Source organism: Panthera uncia, chromosome B4 (genome assembly GCF_023721935.1).
Source record: "Panthera uncia isolate 11264 chromosome B4, Puncia_PCG_1.0, whole genome shotgun sequence".
Lineage (NCBI taxonomy): Eukaryota > Metazoa > Chordata > Mammalia > Carnivora > Felidae > Panthera > Panthera uncia.
The window spans coordinates 102,686,394-102,706,856 of NC_064809.1; the positions used below are offsets into that span (position 1 = coordinate 102,686,394).

At 33.6% G+C, this 20,463-nt stretch overlaps 1 protein-coding gene across 4 annotated transcripts in view; it reads left to right on the top strand.

The window, feature by feature from the left end:
• The window catches only part of METTL25 (methyltransferase like 25), a 155,949-nt gene that overhangs the window by 114,943 nt on the left and 20,543 nt on the right, over positions 1-20,463 (top strand). For 2 of the 4 annotated variants that reach the window (XR_007456740.1, XR_007456739.1), the window contains exons 10-12: positions 6,297-6,371; positions 6,927-6,998; positions 8,860-8,968. Coding sequence is in view for 2 of the 4 variants with exons in the window: in XM_049626012.1 (XP_049481969.1) it covers positions 6,297-6,371; positions 6,927-6,998; positions 8,860-8,952 (240 nt within the window). In the remaining 2 variants the exon portion in view is untranslated. Of the gene's footprint in view, positions 1-6,296; positions 6,372-6,926; positions 6,999-8,859; positions 12,086-20,463 lie in introns of those variants that run through there. The other 2 variants (XM_049626012.1, XM_049626013.1) reach the window with 2 other exon arrangements.

The window sequence follows — 20,463 nt, forward strand, 5'->3', positions numbered from 1 at the left end:
ATTATACATAAGTTGCAGCCCGTGACTCTTTCCCCAAGCAGTGATTGGGCAGAAACCCATGGGGCTTAGGTTTTAGGGGCATTCAGTCTTAATATATTTGATTCAATGAGGATATTTTTGGACATTCAATAAAGACAGTATTTAGAAGCCTTTTCATTTATGTAGGTCTTGTTATAAAACAATCTATATAATAATTTTTATAGGTTTTCATGATATGACAGTCTCCTCCAAAGAACACTCAACTTATTTTTTGCTTTAGCTATCAGGAGGCTCCAGTTTACATTTATGCTTGATTCCAGCAACTGTCCTTAATTAGGTTATTTGGTATCATGTTTTTCTCCTTTGAATTGTATACCCTTAAGAGTTTATCCTTTCTTTAATGGCCCTACTATTGATATGTTTTTATGCTTCATAGTGTAAACCACCTCAAATTATCCTTGAAAATGAGGATACTCTTATTAATAATAAAGTTCCCTACAACTAATGATTGTACTTATTTGTAGCAATTACACTTGGGGGTAGATAAAAAACAAGATTTAACAGTTATACTTCCTTTAAATTAAGATCAAAAACAATATGTCAATATTATATGCAAAGACCAAGCCAAATGTGCAGAAAATAAAGGGATATTTCCATTATGCAATAGAACATTCTTACATAATGTAAGTCTAATTCTACATAAGAACAGTCACATTGCCTATAAAAACTATCTTTATTCTCCCAGCTAACCACAGAGAAGCTTTAGGTACAGAAATGTCTCCCAGACAACAAAGAGCTCTAGGAAGTAGTAGAAGACAGGATATGATCATTTAAAGGACAGGAAAATATATTACTTTATTTATTTATTTATTTAAGAAAAAAGAGATAATTATCTTAGTTTTTAATACTGCTTTTTTAAAAAAAAGTTTAAAGTGTATTTATCTTGAGAGAGAGAGAAAGCATGAGTGGGGTAGGGGTAGAGAGAGGGAGAGAGAATTCCAAGCAGGCTCCATCCTGTAAGACCAGAGCCCGACGCAAAGCTCGAATTCACAAACTGCAAGATCATGACCTGAGCCAATATCAAAAGTTGGACACTTAACTGACCGAGACATCCAGGCGCCCCTAATATGCTTTTAATATAGGAGAAAACATGTTTTAATGTTACATTATTTTAAATTATTAGAATTATTGATGTGCACAAAATCTGTAAATGACGTATTTAATTCAAATGAAAGAATATGTAATAATTATATGATGTATCAGTGATCATTTTTAGAATAACTATGAGCTGAAGTTAATATTTTGTATGTAGATTCTGCTTTCATATAGTAGAAAGTTCAAATTTTATTTCCGTTAACTAGTTATTGGACAGGTATACATTAGAGAATATGGAAATAACTTTATACATTACATTTTGCTTTATTTTTAAGAAAACTTCTATCTTGGGGGTCCTGGGTGGCTTGGTCGGTTAATCGTCCGACTTCGGCTCAGGTCATGATATCATAGTCCGTGAGTTCGAGCCCCGCATCGGGCTGTGTGCTGACAGCTCAGAGCCTGGAGCCTGTTTTGGATTCTGTGTCTCCCTCTCTCTCTGCCCCTCCCCTGTTCATGCTCTGTCTCTTTCTGTCTCAAAAATAAATAAACGTTAAAAAAAAAAGAAAAGAAAACTTCTATCTTATTGTCCATAAATTTCAGGGCTTATGAATATGTTATGTACATAATCACATCATTTCTAAAAGTAAGAATCATACTGAGTCATCTTTGCATTATACTGCAAAAGATTCATAGTGACACTAATCCTTTGAATAATAGCATGAATAACTTTCTTTGTTAATCTAAGACTGTTAGAACCAATTCAGTCTCATTGCCACTGGCTTTGTCTTCCCAGCTCCCTGGGCAGATCGCCTAATGGGCTTCACCTTCACATCCACCTACCTTAGTTCTTGAACCAGTTATGGCCTAGCCATGGATATGTCAGCAGCCTCAGTCTCACCATCTCCTGGTGAGAACTAAGTTAATTGCTAACCCAGGTTTGATCATGTACAATGTGGGAGGATCTCTAAACAACCATGTATCTCTCATCCAGTCATCCAGCCCACTTTCTATGAAATTGCGGTAGAGTCCATGTTTGCTTACCTGGGCCCCTTTATATTAAAAAACAAACAAAAAAAACTTTAATAAATAAAGAGAAGAGACAAATGTCCCATGGAAGGGAATTCCAAGTAATCTATTTAGATACTCCACCATCAAGGAGATGAAATATAAGTCCCCACTCCTTAAATGTAGGCTGTACATAGTGACTTTCTTCCAAAGTGTGCAGTATGAAAAGTGGAAAAAAGAGGAACTTTAGAGTGGAAAAACCTGACAAACACTGTCTTATCTGGGTAATCAAGGTCTATATCAATGATGTTAAATTATGTTGATAGGTATCCTTGACATGTCAGGAACATGGTACTCTATTTCTGTGGTCTTCCTTTCAAAAACCCATAGCCCTAGTCTAATTATGAGGAAGAACATCTGCAAATCCAAGTGAAAGAACATTCTACAAAATGTCTAGCCATTACTCCTCAAAACTCTCAAGGTCATCAAAAACAAGACAAGTCTGAGAAACTATCACAACCAATAGGACTAAATCCAATGTGATATCCTGGATAGGATGGTGGAACTGAAAAGACATTAGGTGAAAACTAAGAAATTATTTTTTTTTTAAGTTTTTATTTACTTAAGTAATCTCTGCACCCAATGTGGTCCTCAAGCTCATGACCCTGAGATCAAGAGTCACATGTTCTTCTGACTGAGTCAGGCAGATGCCGCAAAAACTAAGGAATTCTCAATAAAATAATGGACTTTAGCTAACAACAGTCTATCAGTATTGGGTTCATTAATTATAACAAATAACCCCATTGTAAGGTGTCAATAATAGAGGAAATTTGGTATAGGGTATATGGGAACTCTCTATACTATCTTCAAATTTTCTGTAAATCTAAAACTTTTAAAATATAAGTTTATTTAAAAAAAACAATATGAGAAAAGATAATGTTTATTGAACCATTGCTTTGTGCTGGACACTGCCAAAAGCATTGTTTATATCACCTTACTGAATACTAAGAATGACCTTGTGAAATGAATACTGTTATACTCATTTTATAGATAAGGAAATTGAGACACAGGTTAAGTGGATAAGTACATTTCTTAAGGCCAAATCTACATAACTGAGGAGAAAGAACTCCAATTCAGACTAACTCTAGACTGTGTACTTCTTTTGGTCCTATTTATATAACTTATTAGCAGACATTGAGCACAAGAAAAATGTTCATTTAGCATTTTTCCAAATCAGACAAGTAAGGAAGAATAAAGAGAAAATTCATGCCTGCCAAGAGACAAAATAAATGTACTTCTAAAGGAGACTGAAGAATTGAGGTTTGAAATAAAGACAGAAGAAATTCAAGGACTTATGAATCTTACTGAAGCATTAAAGAAGAGATACTTGTATCCACAACTTTGACTCTTGAAACCTTTGCAGGTATTGTCCAACACAAAGGCTATCCTGGAGTTAAAATTACTGTCAAAAATTATTTAAAAAGTGGGGAAAATAATCTAAAGCACCTGAACATGAACATAACCGCTTGTTTACAGCCTCTCACTCCAGTTTCTCTTTCAGACTGGGTATCTCCCTAAACTCAAAACTTAGCTCTCTGAGCTAGGGCCCTCTTGCACAGCTTAACTCATATTAATCTCCTTTTCTGGAGTCTAGGGAATGGGCAACAGGGAGCAATAAAATTCATGATCAGTACTCTCAACTGCCATTCAATGTGCACTTCAACTTGTAAGTTTTTATGTATGTCCTTGCCGAAGTATGATCTGCACCCGGCAGTGACTCAATTCTGATGCCTTCCTCCATCTCTAGGACGTTGGCCCTACATAGGCTCTCCCTGACTTTAACACTCAATAATGTCATCTACAAAATGAGATCATGAAGGCAGCTCTTTCTGCCCACAGGTCCTGCCCTGTGCTTTAATAAAATCACCTTTTTACACCAAAAAAAAAAAAAATGATATGAAAATATGTATGTTACAGATTGATGTTAGGATTAAATGAGACAATATCTTTTTAAATTTTCCAAATAATTTCTGCGATCTAATGTAATGAAACTGGCAGTTGAGTGTATCACTGAAAAAACTGATGAAAACTTAAAACAATGAATTTTTCACTTAAAAACATATTAATATACTTTTACTTACCAGACTTTTGGTGTAAGCACAAGGCCATTTGTTGTTTTGGTCTTTGCACACAGCTTTGTATAGGGTCACTCTTTGGAGTTCTGTCTTAATTTTTTTACATCAAGCATACCTCTAAGGCAGTCTACAGTGTCCAGCTTTGTTTCCCTTAAACAACCAATTTCCATTTTTAAAAAATAGGAGAGTTAAGATGATGTTCTCACCTTTTCTCTTCAGAATCACACAAAAGCAACAAATAAAAACCAAAACACAACTTCTTTGACAAAATCAGAAAGCATGCTAAATCTCAAATCATGTGTTTTATGAAGCACAATGAAGGTAAAGAGGGATGGAGAAAGATACCAAAGAAAATTCCCAGGGTTACAGATCACTGACAAAACCAACAACACAGTTCTCTAGACTGGAATATTCTGAGGAGCAAAATCAACAGTTCCTAGTTTGGGACAAATGCAATTGATGACCAGGGTTGTGCTTCCCAATTTGGCATAAGAGAGAAACAGAGAATACTGGAGAACCCAAGGAATCACACTGAAAAACTATATTTATAGGAAGCAGTATGCTGGTGAGGCAGGATCAGAAAAAGATGATGAGTTCTGACTTGTCCTGTAACTGCTGATCTCAGATGGCTGGAGAGAAGACTAACTAAAGGCTGTAATTCAAACACACACACAATTTTGTGAGATGAGTTTTCCTGGCTTGAATCGCAGGCCTGGATCCAGTCCAATATACACTACTGCAGAAGTTTGGTTTAGGAGTACTCATTTGATTCAAAGATGGGCAAGATTTTTAAAAGTGGTGGGGAAGTAAAAATAAGATAAAAACAGAGAAGGAGACAAACCATAAGAGGCTCTTGAATACAGAGAATAAACTGAGAGTTGCAGTGAGGGGGTAAGTTAAATGGGTGACGGGCATTAAGGAGGGCCCTTTTTGGGATGAGCCCTGGGTGCCATATGAAAGAGATGAATCACTGTTCTACTCCTGAAAGCCAAGACTACACTGTATGTTAACTAACCTGAGAATGAAAAAATAAAAAATAACAAAAATTTTTTTGAAAATAAAAGGGTTGGGGAAGGAGGTATAATCTGCTTGGGTTCTGTACCAAGGGGAAAATCTTTTCTGGAAAGCTGCACTAGAAACTGAAACAAAACCTTGCTTTTCACCATTAACCTTTTTATACTTTTTAAATTCAAAAGAAATTTAGTTCAGTAAGAAAAAGAATAGGGACTTTGAAAAAATAATAAATTCAGGTAGACATTTTCAGAGAAAATCTAAATACAAATCCTTTCAGATATTTTACTCTTTTTATCCAGACTTACGTTTGTTTTGACCACATGTAATTTGACAGCAATTTCTTCTAGTGACTTTCCTTTATTAATCCTTTCACAAAGGCATCCAATTTATAGAAACAACTTTTCCTTTTGCATTAATATTTCATTAGTTATGTAATATTTACTTATATCATTACAATACTATAACTGGCATAACAAGTTTAGAAACAAATACAATTGACTCAGTAAACAAAGTTCAACTGGTGTGAACAGAAGCATATATGTTATAAAAAGTGGCCTGCTAACCACAAGGGTTCATTGTATTATAGGTATCCTATTTTTTGAGGAAAACCAGAAAGTAATGCTTGTTGATGGATTTGTTATGTGCATGTTAGAGGAAATTACCCTAAATATGAACATATGTCCTTACTGGGTTTTTGTGGCCTTTGAATTATTCTCTAGGATATATAGTTTTAGATATATCATTTGAAATTTTTAATTTTACTCAAAAAAAATGTTTATTGAGCTCCTACTATGTACCCTAAACATAGAAACAAAGTAAATATTTCATCAACTTGTTGAAATTAAACAATATTAATAGGATGTTACTGCTGTTTTTATTTACAGTATGCTGAATAGGTGTAGAAGATATTAATGAAAGAACTTAGTTTATTGACTTGCTTCATTCATATCAGAGTTCTTCACACACCCAAATTTGTTTTAAATTGTTAATGTTGGTTTTACTTTAATGTTTGATAAGGAAAAACTTTTTTTAAACTGTTGTTACATTTCTTGTTGTTTTATCTTGAAGCTGCCAGAAAAAGTTATAATGGACTACTACGAGAAGTACAAGCCTAGAATGAATGAGCTGGAAGCTTTTAATATGGTAAATCTCAGAAATGAACATATTAAATTGGATATGTTGCCAGACTTGAATGGGGTTCAATTAAATTTTATTGTGGGACCAACCAATCTATGTTGTTTTTCTCTTACTGTAGAAAAACCGTTTTGGACCATTTCCTATTTCAGAACTATATTAGGTGTCAGTAATGTAATAAAGAGAACACATGGTAGATTTCTCTTAAAATGTATCATAAATGCACAGGAGAAATTTCAGAGTTCTTTGAACACATACTTGTCTCAATGCAGTTATTTCCCCAGCATGCCTTTTAATGAATTTCATTCTTAGTACCTCTGAAAACTCTCTATCATATGTACCACTGCCTTTGGATTCCTGTTATTATTAAAGAAAAACTTTTGATCTCTGCAGTATTTGTTTTCTGAATATATACAATTGGTATTGGAGATTTATTTGGCCCTATATAAATTTCTGTAGGTGCATTTTCTTGAACATAAGTGTTAAGCTAGTTTGTGTTTGTTTGTTTGTTTGTTTTGTTTTGTTTTTTAAAGTTCTACCATCCTATCTTATCCTTTCTTTTAGTTGAAAGTTGTTCTGGCTCCTTGTATAGAGACACTGATTCTTCTGGATCGACTTTGCTATCTGAAAGAGCAGGTAAATTATATTTTAAAATATATAACTAATATCTTTATTTAATATAGTAAACAGATCCACTATTACCTAGGATAAGTTTCTTTTGCATACAGCTAGTCAGATAATTTTTCTTATTATATTTTCCAAGTTTAAATATTCATTCCATCTCTTTTTAAACATAAACATATGTACAACAGATGTTTTCAGCAAACCTATTATAATAAAGTTTATGTTATTTTAATTGTATGGTAATTACTGTATGGTAGGCAGTGAACACAACTATCATATATGACGTATCGTGTAGCTAAATTTAATAAAGGCCAGACATAAAAGATATTATATATATATATATATATATATATATATATATATATATATATATATTTCATTTAATGAAAATTTACCTTTTAAATCACTTTTGGATTTTGGACATATGTAATCTGCAGTATAAAAATTTCTTTCTGATCAGTGAAAATTGCTTTTGCTTCTTCACAGTCTTGGTTTTTTTTAATCTATGTTGAATGCACCAAAACAGCTAGTTTTTTGCTTGTCTTTAAGGAAAATTTTTTTTGCAGATTTTACACTGAGCTATGATCAAAATAGTTATGTGAACTATTTAAATTAAACCCATACATGGATTCAGCCTCATGTTTCCACCATAAGCCCTTTATTTTAACAATTTTGTTCTATCATAGTGGGTAATTTTACTTTCTTCTTTTCAACAGGCTATTTGGAACAAATGGATTTTAATAAATGCTTGCTTTTGTTCTAATTTATATTTTTATGGAAAAAAGACAATTTTTAAATATTTGGATAATTGTGTACTTTCTTAAGCTACCAAGTAACTCAAAATCACTGGAAATCTTTGGTTTCCAATTTCATTGGTGACAGAATTGGGCCTGTTTTACTAGGTACTCATTATTTCCCTTTTCAAAGCAATTTCCAGTGACCTAAATAAAATAAGTAAATGGTAAAAAAATAAATTAAATAAAATAAGTAATATGCACAAAGATTAATAGATTGGCAATGAAATGATATAAAGCATAAAATATTAAATTGTTAATAAAATATTTTTAAATAGCAATGTTAAATAATATTAAATAATATTTTATTCTAAAATAACACTTATATGTTAGAAAGTTTTAAATGAAGAATATAAACAAGAAAATTAAAAATAACAGTCCCATCTTTCAGCATTAACTTAATTTTTGTTTTGTATTCTAGTGCCTCTTTCTAATATGTATATGTTGCACACATATATATGAGCGCATTATTTCTACTTTAATTAAAATTGGAATCTGGGGCACCTGGGTGACTCAGTCAGTTAAGCTGTCTGACTCTTGATTTCAGCTCAGGTCATGATCTTGGCTCAGGTCATGGTCTCACAGTCCAGAGACAGAGCCCTCAAGATTCTCTCTCCCTCTCCTTTTACCCCTCCCTGCTCTCTAACATAAGATAAGATAAGATGATGATAAGATAAGATAAAGGAATCAAATTACAAGTGCAGTTTTGAATTTAATCTGTTTCATTTATTTTATTCAGAATTTTCTCATCTTATTGAATATACTACAGAAGGTGAATAATGTTTCATCATATAATAATTTCTTTAAGTAATGCCCAATTGTTTTTTATCACTTCCACTCTTTCACAATTTCAGCAAAGAATAACCGTGTAGTTCACTATCTTATGTAAATCTTTTATTTCCTCAACATAAATTCCTGTAGGTGAAATTGTAAACGTTAATTTCATTCAGCAAAGAATAATTTTCTTTTATATAGTTTGTCTTTTATGTTGTTTTTATATTACAATATATAGTCTGACTCATCTTTCATTCTTATCTTCAACAAATTGCTATGTATTTAAATCACTTATCAATTTGCAGGAAAATATTGCATGGTCTGCACTTGTGAAGTTGTTTGATCCTGTGAAATCTCCCAGATGTTATGCTATTATTGCTCTGAAGAAGCAGCAATGATTTCAGTTGAAGCAAGGTATTAGATGTATCTGTTTGTGGAAACTATCACTAATTTTGCTCTTCTAAACATTTATGTTGTGTTATGTAAATATTTGAAAAAACATTGCTCTATTTTAAATAAACAATAAAATAATAGCTAATAACAGAACACCATAATCTATTTTTCCATTGTCAAAGCATACATTAATAAAATAAGAACTCATGAAAATATTTAAAAAGTATTGACCTACATTCCTGAGTTACTATATCAATAGGACATTGTAATCTGACCCTTGTTCCCTATTGTTTGAGACCCTTAATACTTGCTACATACCACATTTTGACTTTTATTGATTTAAAAACTTTTTGGACAGAGGAAAGTTATAGGTGTATATATAATAAAATTAGCACAGAAGATCACTTTCATTTTCCTCCAGATTTTGGAAGGATTTTCCATGTCATCTGGAGGGAAAAATCCAAAAAGGAAAGAAACACCCAGGAACCAGGCAGATACAAAAAGTGCTTCATATGTGTTTTCATCTAAGTTACATGAGAAGATATTCTGTGTCCTTAAAGAAATAGGCATCTTGTGAGATTCACTTTAAGGAATCTTGAAGCTACTTATCTTACTAAAATAGATAATTACCTTGTGCTCTGTAGAAAGCCAGTCTGAGAAAAGCAAGAGCGAATGAAAGAAGGCCAGCGCTATGCCCAGTGTGGTACAGGTTCTTTTCATTTGCAGAAATCTTGAGATTTCTAATATACACAGAAGATACGACAGTTGGCAAAAAGCTTCCTTGATGCTCAGCAAAAGACTATAAAATTCTCCCATCAGAAGAAGTAACTACTCTCTTAAACTTTAGAGTCTATCCGCAGATGGAAAGAATAAGTTTTTGCTCTGTTTTGTGATAGGAAGTTTGCAGCCATTATATATGTGGATGATCAGGTACTTTGTATAGCTAGTACAATACTGGGGAAAATAGCCACTTTTTAAGCTTTTTATTATGGAACATTTCAAATATGTTCAGAAATGAAGAGTAGAGTCTAACGAATCGCATGTACTCATCACAAACTTCAATAATTATCAACATTTTACCAGTCTTGTTTCATCTGTACACTTATGAGCATGCACACGTTCACATTTGCCACCCCACCCACCATTCCCAGATATGTAAGATTTTGAACTTTTGCCCTGATGCCTAAATATTTATATAACATTATTTTCTCATTATAATAAAGAAAAAAAAAACTTCATGTGTGTAAAGCTCTGTTTAGTAAAGTGAACTCCAACTGTTTCAATACCAAGGAAGCTTTGTAGTAACTTCCCTATGCCTTAAAATATTGTCAGAAATTATATTTATCAGTTAATGCTTTCCATTTTTAATAGAGACATTTGTGTGATTCAAGCTAATCAACATGAGATAACTTGTATGACCCACTGAGATGATAATATTTCAGCAAGAGAACAAAGAAATATAATATTTTGGCAGGACTACAGCTTTATACACATGAATCCCCATTGCAATGTTTGTAGACTCTCCTCTCATAAAAACTGCTCTTTGAAAACTGATTTACAGTTGAGCTAAAGAAGGTGATGTATTGGCAGGAGCATCAATCCTGACAGTTACATTCTGAGTGAGCTAAAGCAAGACTCTTAATATCTCAGAGCCTCATTTGTAAGGTGGGTTTCATTTAATTTTCAGTTTAGAAACATTTATTGAATGCTTGTCATGTGTCAGACGTTAGGCTAGGCACTGGCAGCATGGAGACAAACAAGATATGTCCCTTTTCTCAAAGAGCTCACAGTCTAGTAAGAAAGACAACGAAATTACTAATTACCATAATTAGTACTGTAATTATTGTATAGGGCTGAGAGGGTCAGGACATGAGATCCTTTATGGTACCTTCAAATTGATAAGACTTCAGGGGAAGATAGGCTCAGTAATATTAGTACCATAGTTTAGATTCATATGAGTTAAATTATTGTCTGTCCTTGTGTAGGTCACTTTAGTATTCAGTATGCCTCAGGTTTCTCATCTGTAAAAAGAATATAAGAATAAAATTTACTTCTAAGGTTGTTATGAGCATTAAAAGATTAAATATGTTATTGAACTCCCACAAAACGTCTCCAGGCACTCTGTTAATAAAGCAAAACTGAATTTATTAAAACTGTAGTAATAGGGCATTCTGCCTTGAGGGTCTCTGAAGGTAAAGTCAGGAGAGGATATTTACAGCATTTTGAAGGTGGCTCTTTTCAGGTGGAGACCAGACTGCAATTTGGAAAAGTTCATGACAAGTTTTATGATTGGTATCTAATAGCAAGGCAAGGGTCTTGAAGCAAGTTCTGATAAGTAAACTGTTGCTTGATAAGTGAGCTCTTTGCCAAGGTGAGCAGATTGTCTGAGATAAATTAATATATGAGAATTTCCTGAAACAATGAAGTTATTTATTGGTTTACAGCCTTATCTTTCCTGGGCAAAGATTTCCTTTACCAAACAAATAAATCATGTTGACACAGGTGGTCTCAGTTCTTAGACCCCATAGCTCTGTCATATTAATGCACATGGTTGTAGTTCTCAACGTAAAGCAATTAATTCCTGGTACATAAACATATGTAAAGCAAATAGTATAGGATAGTAGACTCAAACCTAGATATGTCAGTACTTCCATTAAATGTACATTAAATGCTTCAATTATAAAACAAAGATGACTAATTGAAAAAATAGAGCCCAATAAGTTGCTGGTTAGAAAAAACATCTAAAACAGGGGTATAAAAAATTCAAAAGTAATAGGAAGGAAAAGGCATATTTGCAATTACTCATCAAAAGGAAGGATATTTATCAATATCAAAGTAGATTTTTAGTTAATCTCAGGCAAAAATATTCTGGAAGATAAAGGGTAACCTTTATAATGAAAAGAATTTCAATTTGCCAGGAAAATGTAAGTTTGTATTTAGTTAATACCATAATTACAAAATATATAAGGCAAAAATTAACTACAGGGAGAAACAAGTCTACAATCATGCTGGGAATATTTTCATGTTTCCCTCTATCTTATGGAAAAAGCAAACAAAACCAAAAAGATACAAGATTTGAACAATGAAAGAAGTAAAATTGAGCTAATGGATAAACAGTTTATTATAAACTGTTCCTAACTACTATATAATTTTTTCAAGTACATATGAAAATTTTACAAAAGCTGACCATATGCTGGGCTTTGAAGTAAATTTTAATAAATTTCAAAAAAATTGAAACTATATTATATGTAGTTTCTGACCACAATGCATTTAAGCTTAAAAAAAATTGTTTTAGGGGTGCCTGGGTGGCTCAGTTCAGCATCTGACTCTTGATCGCAGCTTAGGTCTTGATCTCAGGGTTGTGAGTTTAAGCCCCATGTTGGGCTCCACGCTGGGCATGGGGCATATATATATATATATATATATATATATATATATATATATTCATTATGTATTATATATGTATTATATAATTTTATTATATACTTATAAAATTTATTGTATACTTAAATATATATATGTAAGTAAAAATTTAAAAATTGTTTTAAATATAAGTAGAAAATCCCCATATTCTTTAAACTAAGAATTATACCTCTAAATAACTTCTGAGTCAAAGAAGAACTCACAATGGAAATTAGAGAGTATTTGAGTAATAATGAAAATAATTGAACTATAATGATAACACTTTCCATCAAAACTTACGGGATGAGCTAAACCATGATATAAGAAAACATTAGCTTTCAACACATATTAGAAAAGGAAGAGACTAAAAATCAAAAGATTAGTAGTTTCTGGAAGAAAAACACGGAGAGATGATTAACACCTCCAAAAGTTGGTTCTTCAATAATTAATAAAATTTACACATCTCTGGTAAGTCTAATCATTTAAAAAATAAAACGTTCAAATAATCAATATCAGGTATATAAAAGGGAACATGCCTGTAAATTTGCCAATAAATTTCTGACAACAAAATTGAACATTTGTATGAAATGGAAAAATTTCTCAAAGAAACACAATATGCCAAAACAGCCTCAAGAAGGAAAATAAAATATTAATAATCATACAACTATTAAAATGAATCTGCAATTAATCTTTTATTAATTTCCTACATATCGATAAAAGTATTTTTTGGATGTGGCATAGAATTTAGTCAACCACTGTTAGTTTGCAACAGTGTGACTAAGACTATCATAGAAACTATACGTTGGGCAAGAAGATTTGTAGAACTAGACTATGGCAGTTCCTAATTTTTAGGAGTTTATAATCTATGCATTGAAACACATATGAGAGGCATATGGAAGAGTTAAGATTTAGATAATGACTTTGGAGAAGAAAGAAAAGAAAGTATCTACAGAAGCACACAATCCTTTACTATGAACTAACTTTGTCTTAGTCTGTTTACTTCTGTTCCACTCTCTTTAATTATAGGTTCCTTTAGTTTGTTTTAAGTATGGTCAGTAGAATGGCTTATTTTCAGGAAAGAGAACTGTTTAAGAAATAATCTTCCATGTGAAAGATGTGCTCTGGTAACCTGTGACCAGAAGGAACTGGAAGTCTCCAAACCTCCCCAGGTTTGTACTTGGCCAGGGATGCTACTGGCTGCATGTATGGGGATTTATTAGTTGATGTATTTATCTCAATGGATCACCTCATTAAGTTTGCAGATGTTCTGTCAATGGAAGTCCTTTAAAAAAAAATTATACTGTTTTTATTAGAGTTTTCCAATGCACAATCCAGAATAAGAGAGTTAACACATTTCAGCACAGAACAAAGTAGCATGTATTTAAATCTCAGGGGAGGAAAAGCCTTTAACTTGTTCTCAGACAGTTATGATTGAACACGTTGAATTTGAGAAAAATGGAGAAAGTATGCACCAAATTCACCATTTGGTCAGCATGGGATTTGATGTGCATCAGCTAATCATGTTGAACTAATGCTCCACTTAGCTCAACTCTCAGGAAAGAATCCAGTCTTCTAATAACTGCTACAACTCCTTTAAGAAAAAGTCTCAAGGATGGTTTTCCAACAAGCAAAGCACACTCAAATAATGTGTTTCAAGGGAAAGATAAAACAATTCCAGATACCATTTGATTATAACAACAGACATCTCTGGTGTTCTGGTGACTTCAGAATATTTCTTTTTTTTTTTTTTTTAATTTTTTTTTTTTTTTTAACATTTATTTATTTTTGAGACAGAGAGAGACAGAGCATGAACGGGGGAGGGTCAGAGAGAGGGAGACACAGAATCTGAAACAGGCTCCAGGCTCTGAGCTGTCAGCACAGAGCCCGACGCGGGGCTCGAACCCACGGACCGTGAGATCATGACCTGAGCCGAAGTCGGCCGCTTAACCAACTGAGCCACCCAGGCGCCCCCAGAATATTTCTGATCTTAGTAGACAGTATAGCTGCAGGTAAACCTCTGCGAATAAAGACAGGAGGAACAGACTTCAAATCACAAAGAAAAAATTAAATACTCTATTTCTACTTAAGCTAACTCAAAAGGACAGAACTAAGAATAAAAATGAAGGCAAAGAAGTGTTTACTTTTAATGTATAGAATAATGAATATCTTTCTATGTATGTACAAACAGTACCTTTAAAGGGTCCAAAATTGCATTCACATTACCTGCTTATGCTAGGTTCCAGAAACCATCCCTAAAGCACAGGTTGTACTGTACTGAAGAATAATATTTAAAAGTTTGGAGGGTCAACATCTAGAGGATAAAACTGAAAGCTATTGAAAGGTAAATTATTTTTGGTTAACTTTTCTCTCATTAATAGAAAATACTGTTGTTTATCTTTAAAATAAATAGATTTGAAATTCTTTTGAAATATGCTTCACATTTTAGATCTTTAGTACAGTTGTAGTATCAATGTTTGTTAATGAGATTATTGGTAATGTGTTTTCATTCTAATAAATTGGTTGCAGATGTTTAGAGAAGAAAGGATTTCATTAAAATTGCTGCCATAAATAGCATAGTTCCTACCTTTAAGATTAATGAAACCATAGTAAATTCAACCTAGATCTTCTTACCATTCTTTTATTATGAAAAGTAAAACTAAGTCTCAGAGTTGTGTTTAGTTAGGTAAATAAAAATGTTACAGAGCCTCTGAGGGTCATAGGTCATAGTAGCCCAGTGGTGTTACATCATATACACATTTATGTACTGATTTTTAGATTCTAACCTCTCCCCAAGATGCAAATGCATAAGAAGGATAGTATATCTCTTTGTTGGCCAAATCAGAAGCGCCATCTTTGAAAGACAGGAAATAGAAGACCAAACAAATATCTATAACTTTTCAAAGAGCAGAGGATATGTGTTTCTCATCAAGTAAGACTTAGAAAATCCAACTGAACTTTATTGAACATCTGTGAACTAACTGCTGGGTGCTTTCACACTTACTTCAATCTTCAAAACAACAAACAACAAAAAAAATAGCATGCATTAGGGATATAGATCCTTAGTAATAGTGACAGTAGTATATACCCAAGGAGCAAGCAGTAATCCTTAATAATTCACCCATTCCTCATTCACTGTAGGAATTTAATATTATCCTAAAAGCATAATGGTTTGAATGCTCAATATCTGCTTAAAGACTACCCTTTTGTTCTTTTCTTTCATCTACCTCTGTGGTCTCCAAATTTTAGTGGGCCAAGTAATTAAGGTATAGTACTATATTCAAAACTACACAAATAAAGCAAAAAAGAAAAAGAAAAAAGAAAGAAAAAAAAAACATGTTGGTGTGTTTTCCATAGAAATGTGTTCTCATAGGAAACACATTAAAGAGATCTTTCAGCTCACTGTTCACAGGTTTAAAAAAAAATTCAATAATAAGAATCCCATTGACATTCTAAATAATGTATTCATTTTTACTACTTTGGGTACTGTATGTCCTACTTAGTTTTTACTGTCTCATAAGTATAATCAGAACTTTGTGTTAGAAGTTGTGTCCTGAGGACACTTTTGAAAGAATTGAACACTAATAATAGTGGTTGACTATAAATTAGGAAGATCAATGAAAACCAAGAAGCTTCTTGACCAAGACATTAACTTTAAGTTTAATTTTAAAATAAATCTTAATTACTAAAACCTAAAGACAGTTGCTGATTACTAAATACCAAATAGTTTGGCATTTTACATATCATATATAAAAGGGTCACAAAGAGAATCAGAGAAGGGGTTTTTGTTTGGTTGTTTTTTGTTTGTTTTAATATGTCTTTTTTTTTTTTTTTTTTTGTCAAGTTAGTTAACATACAGTGTAGTCTTGCCTTCAGGAGTAGATTTCTATGATTCATCACTACATACAACACCCAGTGCTCCTCCCAACAAGTGCCCTCCTCAATGCCCATCACCCATTTTCCCACCCCCATCAACCCTCAGTTTGTTCTCTGTATTTAAGAGTCTCTTACAGTTTGCCTCCCTGTTTGTATGTTATTTTTCCTTCCCTTCCCCTATGATCTTCTGTTAAGTTTCTCAAATTCCACATATGAGTGAATCATATGATATATGATCATATATATATGATATATGTCTTTATCTGACTGACTTATTTCACTTAGTATAATACCCTCCAGTCCATCCACATTTTTGCAAATGGCAAGATTTCATTCATTTTCATCACTGAGTAGTATTCCATTGTGTATATATACGATATCTTCTTTATCTGTTCATCAGTCAATGGACATTTGGGCTCTTTCCATAATTTGGCTATAATTGATAGTGCTGCCATTAATATTGGGGTGCCTGTGCCCCTTCGAATTAGCACTGCTGTATCCTTGGGTAAATTCCTAGCAGTGCTATTGCTGGGTTGTAGGGTAATTCTATTTTTAATTTTCTGAGGAACCTCTACACTGTTTTCCAGAGTGGCTGCACCAGTTTGCATTGCAACAGGGATTCCCTTTCTCCAAATCCTCACCAACATCTGTTGTTGCCTGAGTTGTTCATTTTTGCCACTCTGACTGATATGAGGGGGTATCTCAATGTAGTTTTGATATGTATTTCCCTGATGATGAGTGATGTTGAGCATCTTTTCATGTTTCTGTTGGCTATCTGGATGTCTTCTTTGGAAAAGTATCTATTCATGTCTTCTGTCCATTTCTTCACTGTATCATTTGTTTTTGGGGTGTTGAGTTTGGTAACTTCTCTATAGGTTTTTGATACGAACCCTTTATCCAATATGTCATTTGCCAATATCTTCTCCCATTCCATCTTTTAGTTTTGTTGATTGTTTCCTTTGCTGTGCAGAAGCTTTTTATCTTGATGAGGTCCCAATAGTTCATTTTTGCTTTTGTTTCCCTTGCCTTTGGAGACATGTCAAGTAAGAAGTTTCTGAGGCCAAGGTCAGAGAGGTTGCTGCCTGTTTTCTCCTGTGGGATTTTGATCATTTCCTGTCTCACATTTCAGTCTTTCATTCATTTTGAATTTATTTTTGTGTATAGCGTAAGAAAGTTGTCTCTTTTCATTCTTCTGCATGTTGCTGTCCAGTTCTCTCAGCACCATTTGCTACAGACTGTCTTTTTTCCATTGGATACTCTTTCCTGCTTTGTTGAAGATTAATTGGCCATACATTTGTGGGTCCATTTATGGCTTCTCTATTCTATTCCATTGGTCTTTGTGTCTGTTTTTGTGCCAATACAATACTGTCTTGATGATCACAGCTTTGTGATACAGGCTACAGTCCAGGATTGTGATGCCTCCAGCTTTGGTTTTCTTTTTCAACATTACTTTGGCTATTCGGGGTCTTTTCTGGTTCCATACAAATTTTTAGGATTGTTTGTTCTAGCTCTGTGAAGAGTGCTGGTGCTATTTTGATTGGGATTGCATTAAATGTGTAGAATGCTTGTAAAATGCTATCAACATTTTAATAGTATTTGTTTTTCCAACCTAAGAGCATGGAGTGTTTTTCCATTTTTTTGTGTCTTCAATTTCTTTCATAAGATTCTCTAGTTTTCAGCATACAGATCTCTTACCTCTTTGGTTGGGTTTATTCCTAGGTATTTTATGGTTCTTGGTGCAATTGTTAATGGGATAGATTCCTTGATATGTCTTTCTGTTGCTTCATTAGTGGTGTATAGAAATGCAACCAATTTCTGTACATTGATTTTGTATCTTGCAACTTTGCTGAATTCATGGATCAGTTCTAGCAGTTTTTTGGTGGAATCTTTTGGGTTTTTCCATGTAGAATATCATGTCATCTGCAAAGAGTGAAAGTTTGACCTCTTTGCCAATTTGGATGTCTTTCATTTTGTTTTGTTGTCTGATTGCTGAGGCTAGGACTTCCAATACTATGTTAAACAACAGTGGTGAGAGTGAACATTCCTGTCATGTTCCCGATCTCAGAGGGAAAGCTCTCAGTTTTTCCCCATTGAGTATGATATTAGCTGTGGGCCTTTCATGTATGGCTTTTATGATGTTAAGGTATGTTCCTTCTATCCCAACTTTCTTGAGAGTTTTTATTAAGAAAGGGTGCTGTATTTTGTCAAGTGCTTTTTATGCATCTATTGACAGGATCATATGCTTCTTATCCTTTCTTCCCTTAATGTGATGTATCATGTTGATTGATTTGCAAACATTGAACCAGCCCTACAGCCCAGGAATGAATCCCACTTGACATGGTGAATAATTCTTTTAACATACTGTTAAATTCGATTTGCTAGTATCTTGTTGAGAATTTTTGCATCTGTGTTCATCAGGGATATTGGCCTGTAATTCTCCATTTTAGTGGGGTCTTTGTCTGGTTTGGGAATCAAGGTAATGCTGGCTTCATAGAATGAGTCTGTAAGCTTTCCTTCTGTTTCTATTTTGAGAAGTCTGGGTAGGGGGTTGTTAATTTTGTTTATTCTTTCAAAAAAACAGCTCTTAGATTCATTGATCTGTTATGCTGTTTGTTTTGTTTGTTTGTTTGGATTCTATATTGTTTATTTCTGCTCTAATCTTTATTTTTTTCTCTTCTGCTGACTTTGGGCTTTCTTTGCTGCTGCCTTTCTTCTTCCTTTAGATATGAGGTTATGTTCTGGGACCTTTCTTGCTTCTTGAGATAGGCCTGAATTACAATGTATTTTCCTCTTAGGACTACCCCTGCTGCATCCCATAGGGTTTGGACTGTCATGTTTTAATTTTCATTTGCTTCCATAAATTTTTTTAATTTCTTCTTATATTTCCTAGTTGACCCATTCATTCTTTAGTAGGATGTTCTTTAACCTCCATGCATTTGTGGGCTTTCCAGTTTTTTTCTTCTGATTGATTTCAAGTTTCATAGAGTTGTGATCTGAAAATATGCATGGTATGATCTCATTCCTTTTACATTTGTTGAGGACTTTTTTGTGACCCAGTATGTGATCTATTTTCGAGAATGTTCCACGTGCATGCAAGAAGAATATGTATTCTGCTGCTTTTGGATGAAAAGTTCTGAATATATCTGTTAAGTCCATCTGGTCCAATGTGTCATTCAGAGACGTTTCTTTATTGATTTTCTACCTAGATGATCTGTCCATAGTTGTAAGTGGAGTATTAAAGCCCCCTAAAGTCACAGTATTATTATCTATACATTTATTTGTTTGTGATTAATTGATTTATATATTTGGGTGTTTCACGTTGGAGTCATAAACATTTATAATTTTTCGCTCTTCTTGATGGATAGACCCCATAATTATGATATAATGCCCTTCTCCATCTCTTGTTAAAACCTTTAGTTTAAAATCTAGTTTGTCTGATATAAGTATGGTATTCCAGCTTTCTTTTGGTTTCCAGAAGCATGATAGATGGTTCTCCATTCCCTCACTTTCAATCTGAAAGGGTTCTCAGGTCTAAAATGAATCTCTTGTAAATAGCATATAGATGGATCTTGGGTTTTTTATCCATTCTGATACCCTATGTCTATTGATTGGGGCATTTAATCCATTTATATTCAGAGTGATTATTGAAAGATATGGATTTAGTGTCATTGTGTTATCTGTAGGTTTCGTGCCTATGGTGGTGACTCTGGTCCTTTGTAGTCTTTGCTGCCCTCTACTCACAGAGCCCCCCTTAGAATCTCCTGCAGGGCTAGTTTAGTGGTCATGAACTCCTTTAGTTTTTGTTTGGGAAAGCCTTTATCTCTCCTTCTATTCATAATGGCAGCCTTGCTGGATAAAGGATTCTTGGCTGCATATTTTTCCTATTCAGCACATTGAATATTTCCTGTCTCTCCCTTCTGTCCTGCCAAGTTTCAGTGGACAGATCTCCCACCACCCTTCTGAGTCTACTCTTGTAGGTTAAGGCCCATTTGTCCCTAGCTGCTTTCAGAATTCTCTCTTTATCTTTGTATTTTGCCACTTTGATATATCATGGTGTTGACCTGTTTGTGTTGATTTTGAAGGGAGTTCTCTGTGCCTCTTGGACTTGGATTCCTGTTTCCTTCCCCAGATTAGGGAAGTTCTCAGCTCTAATTTGTTCAAATAAACCTTCTGCAGCTTTCTCTCTCTTCTTCTTTTTTCTGGAACTCCTGTGATAACCAATATTATTTCATTTCATTGAA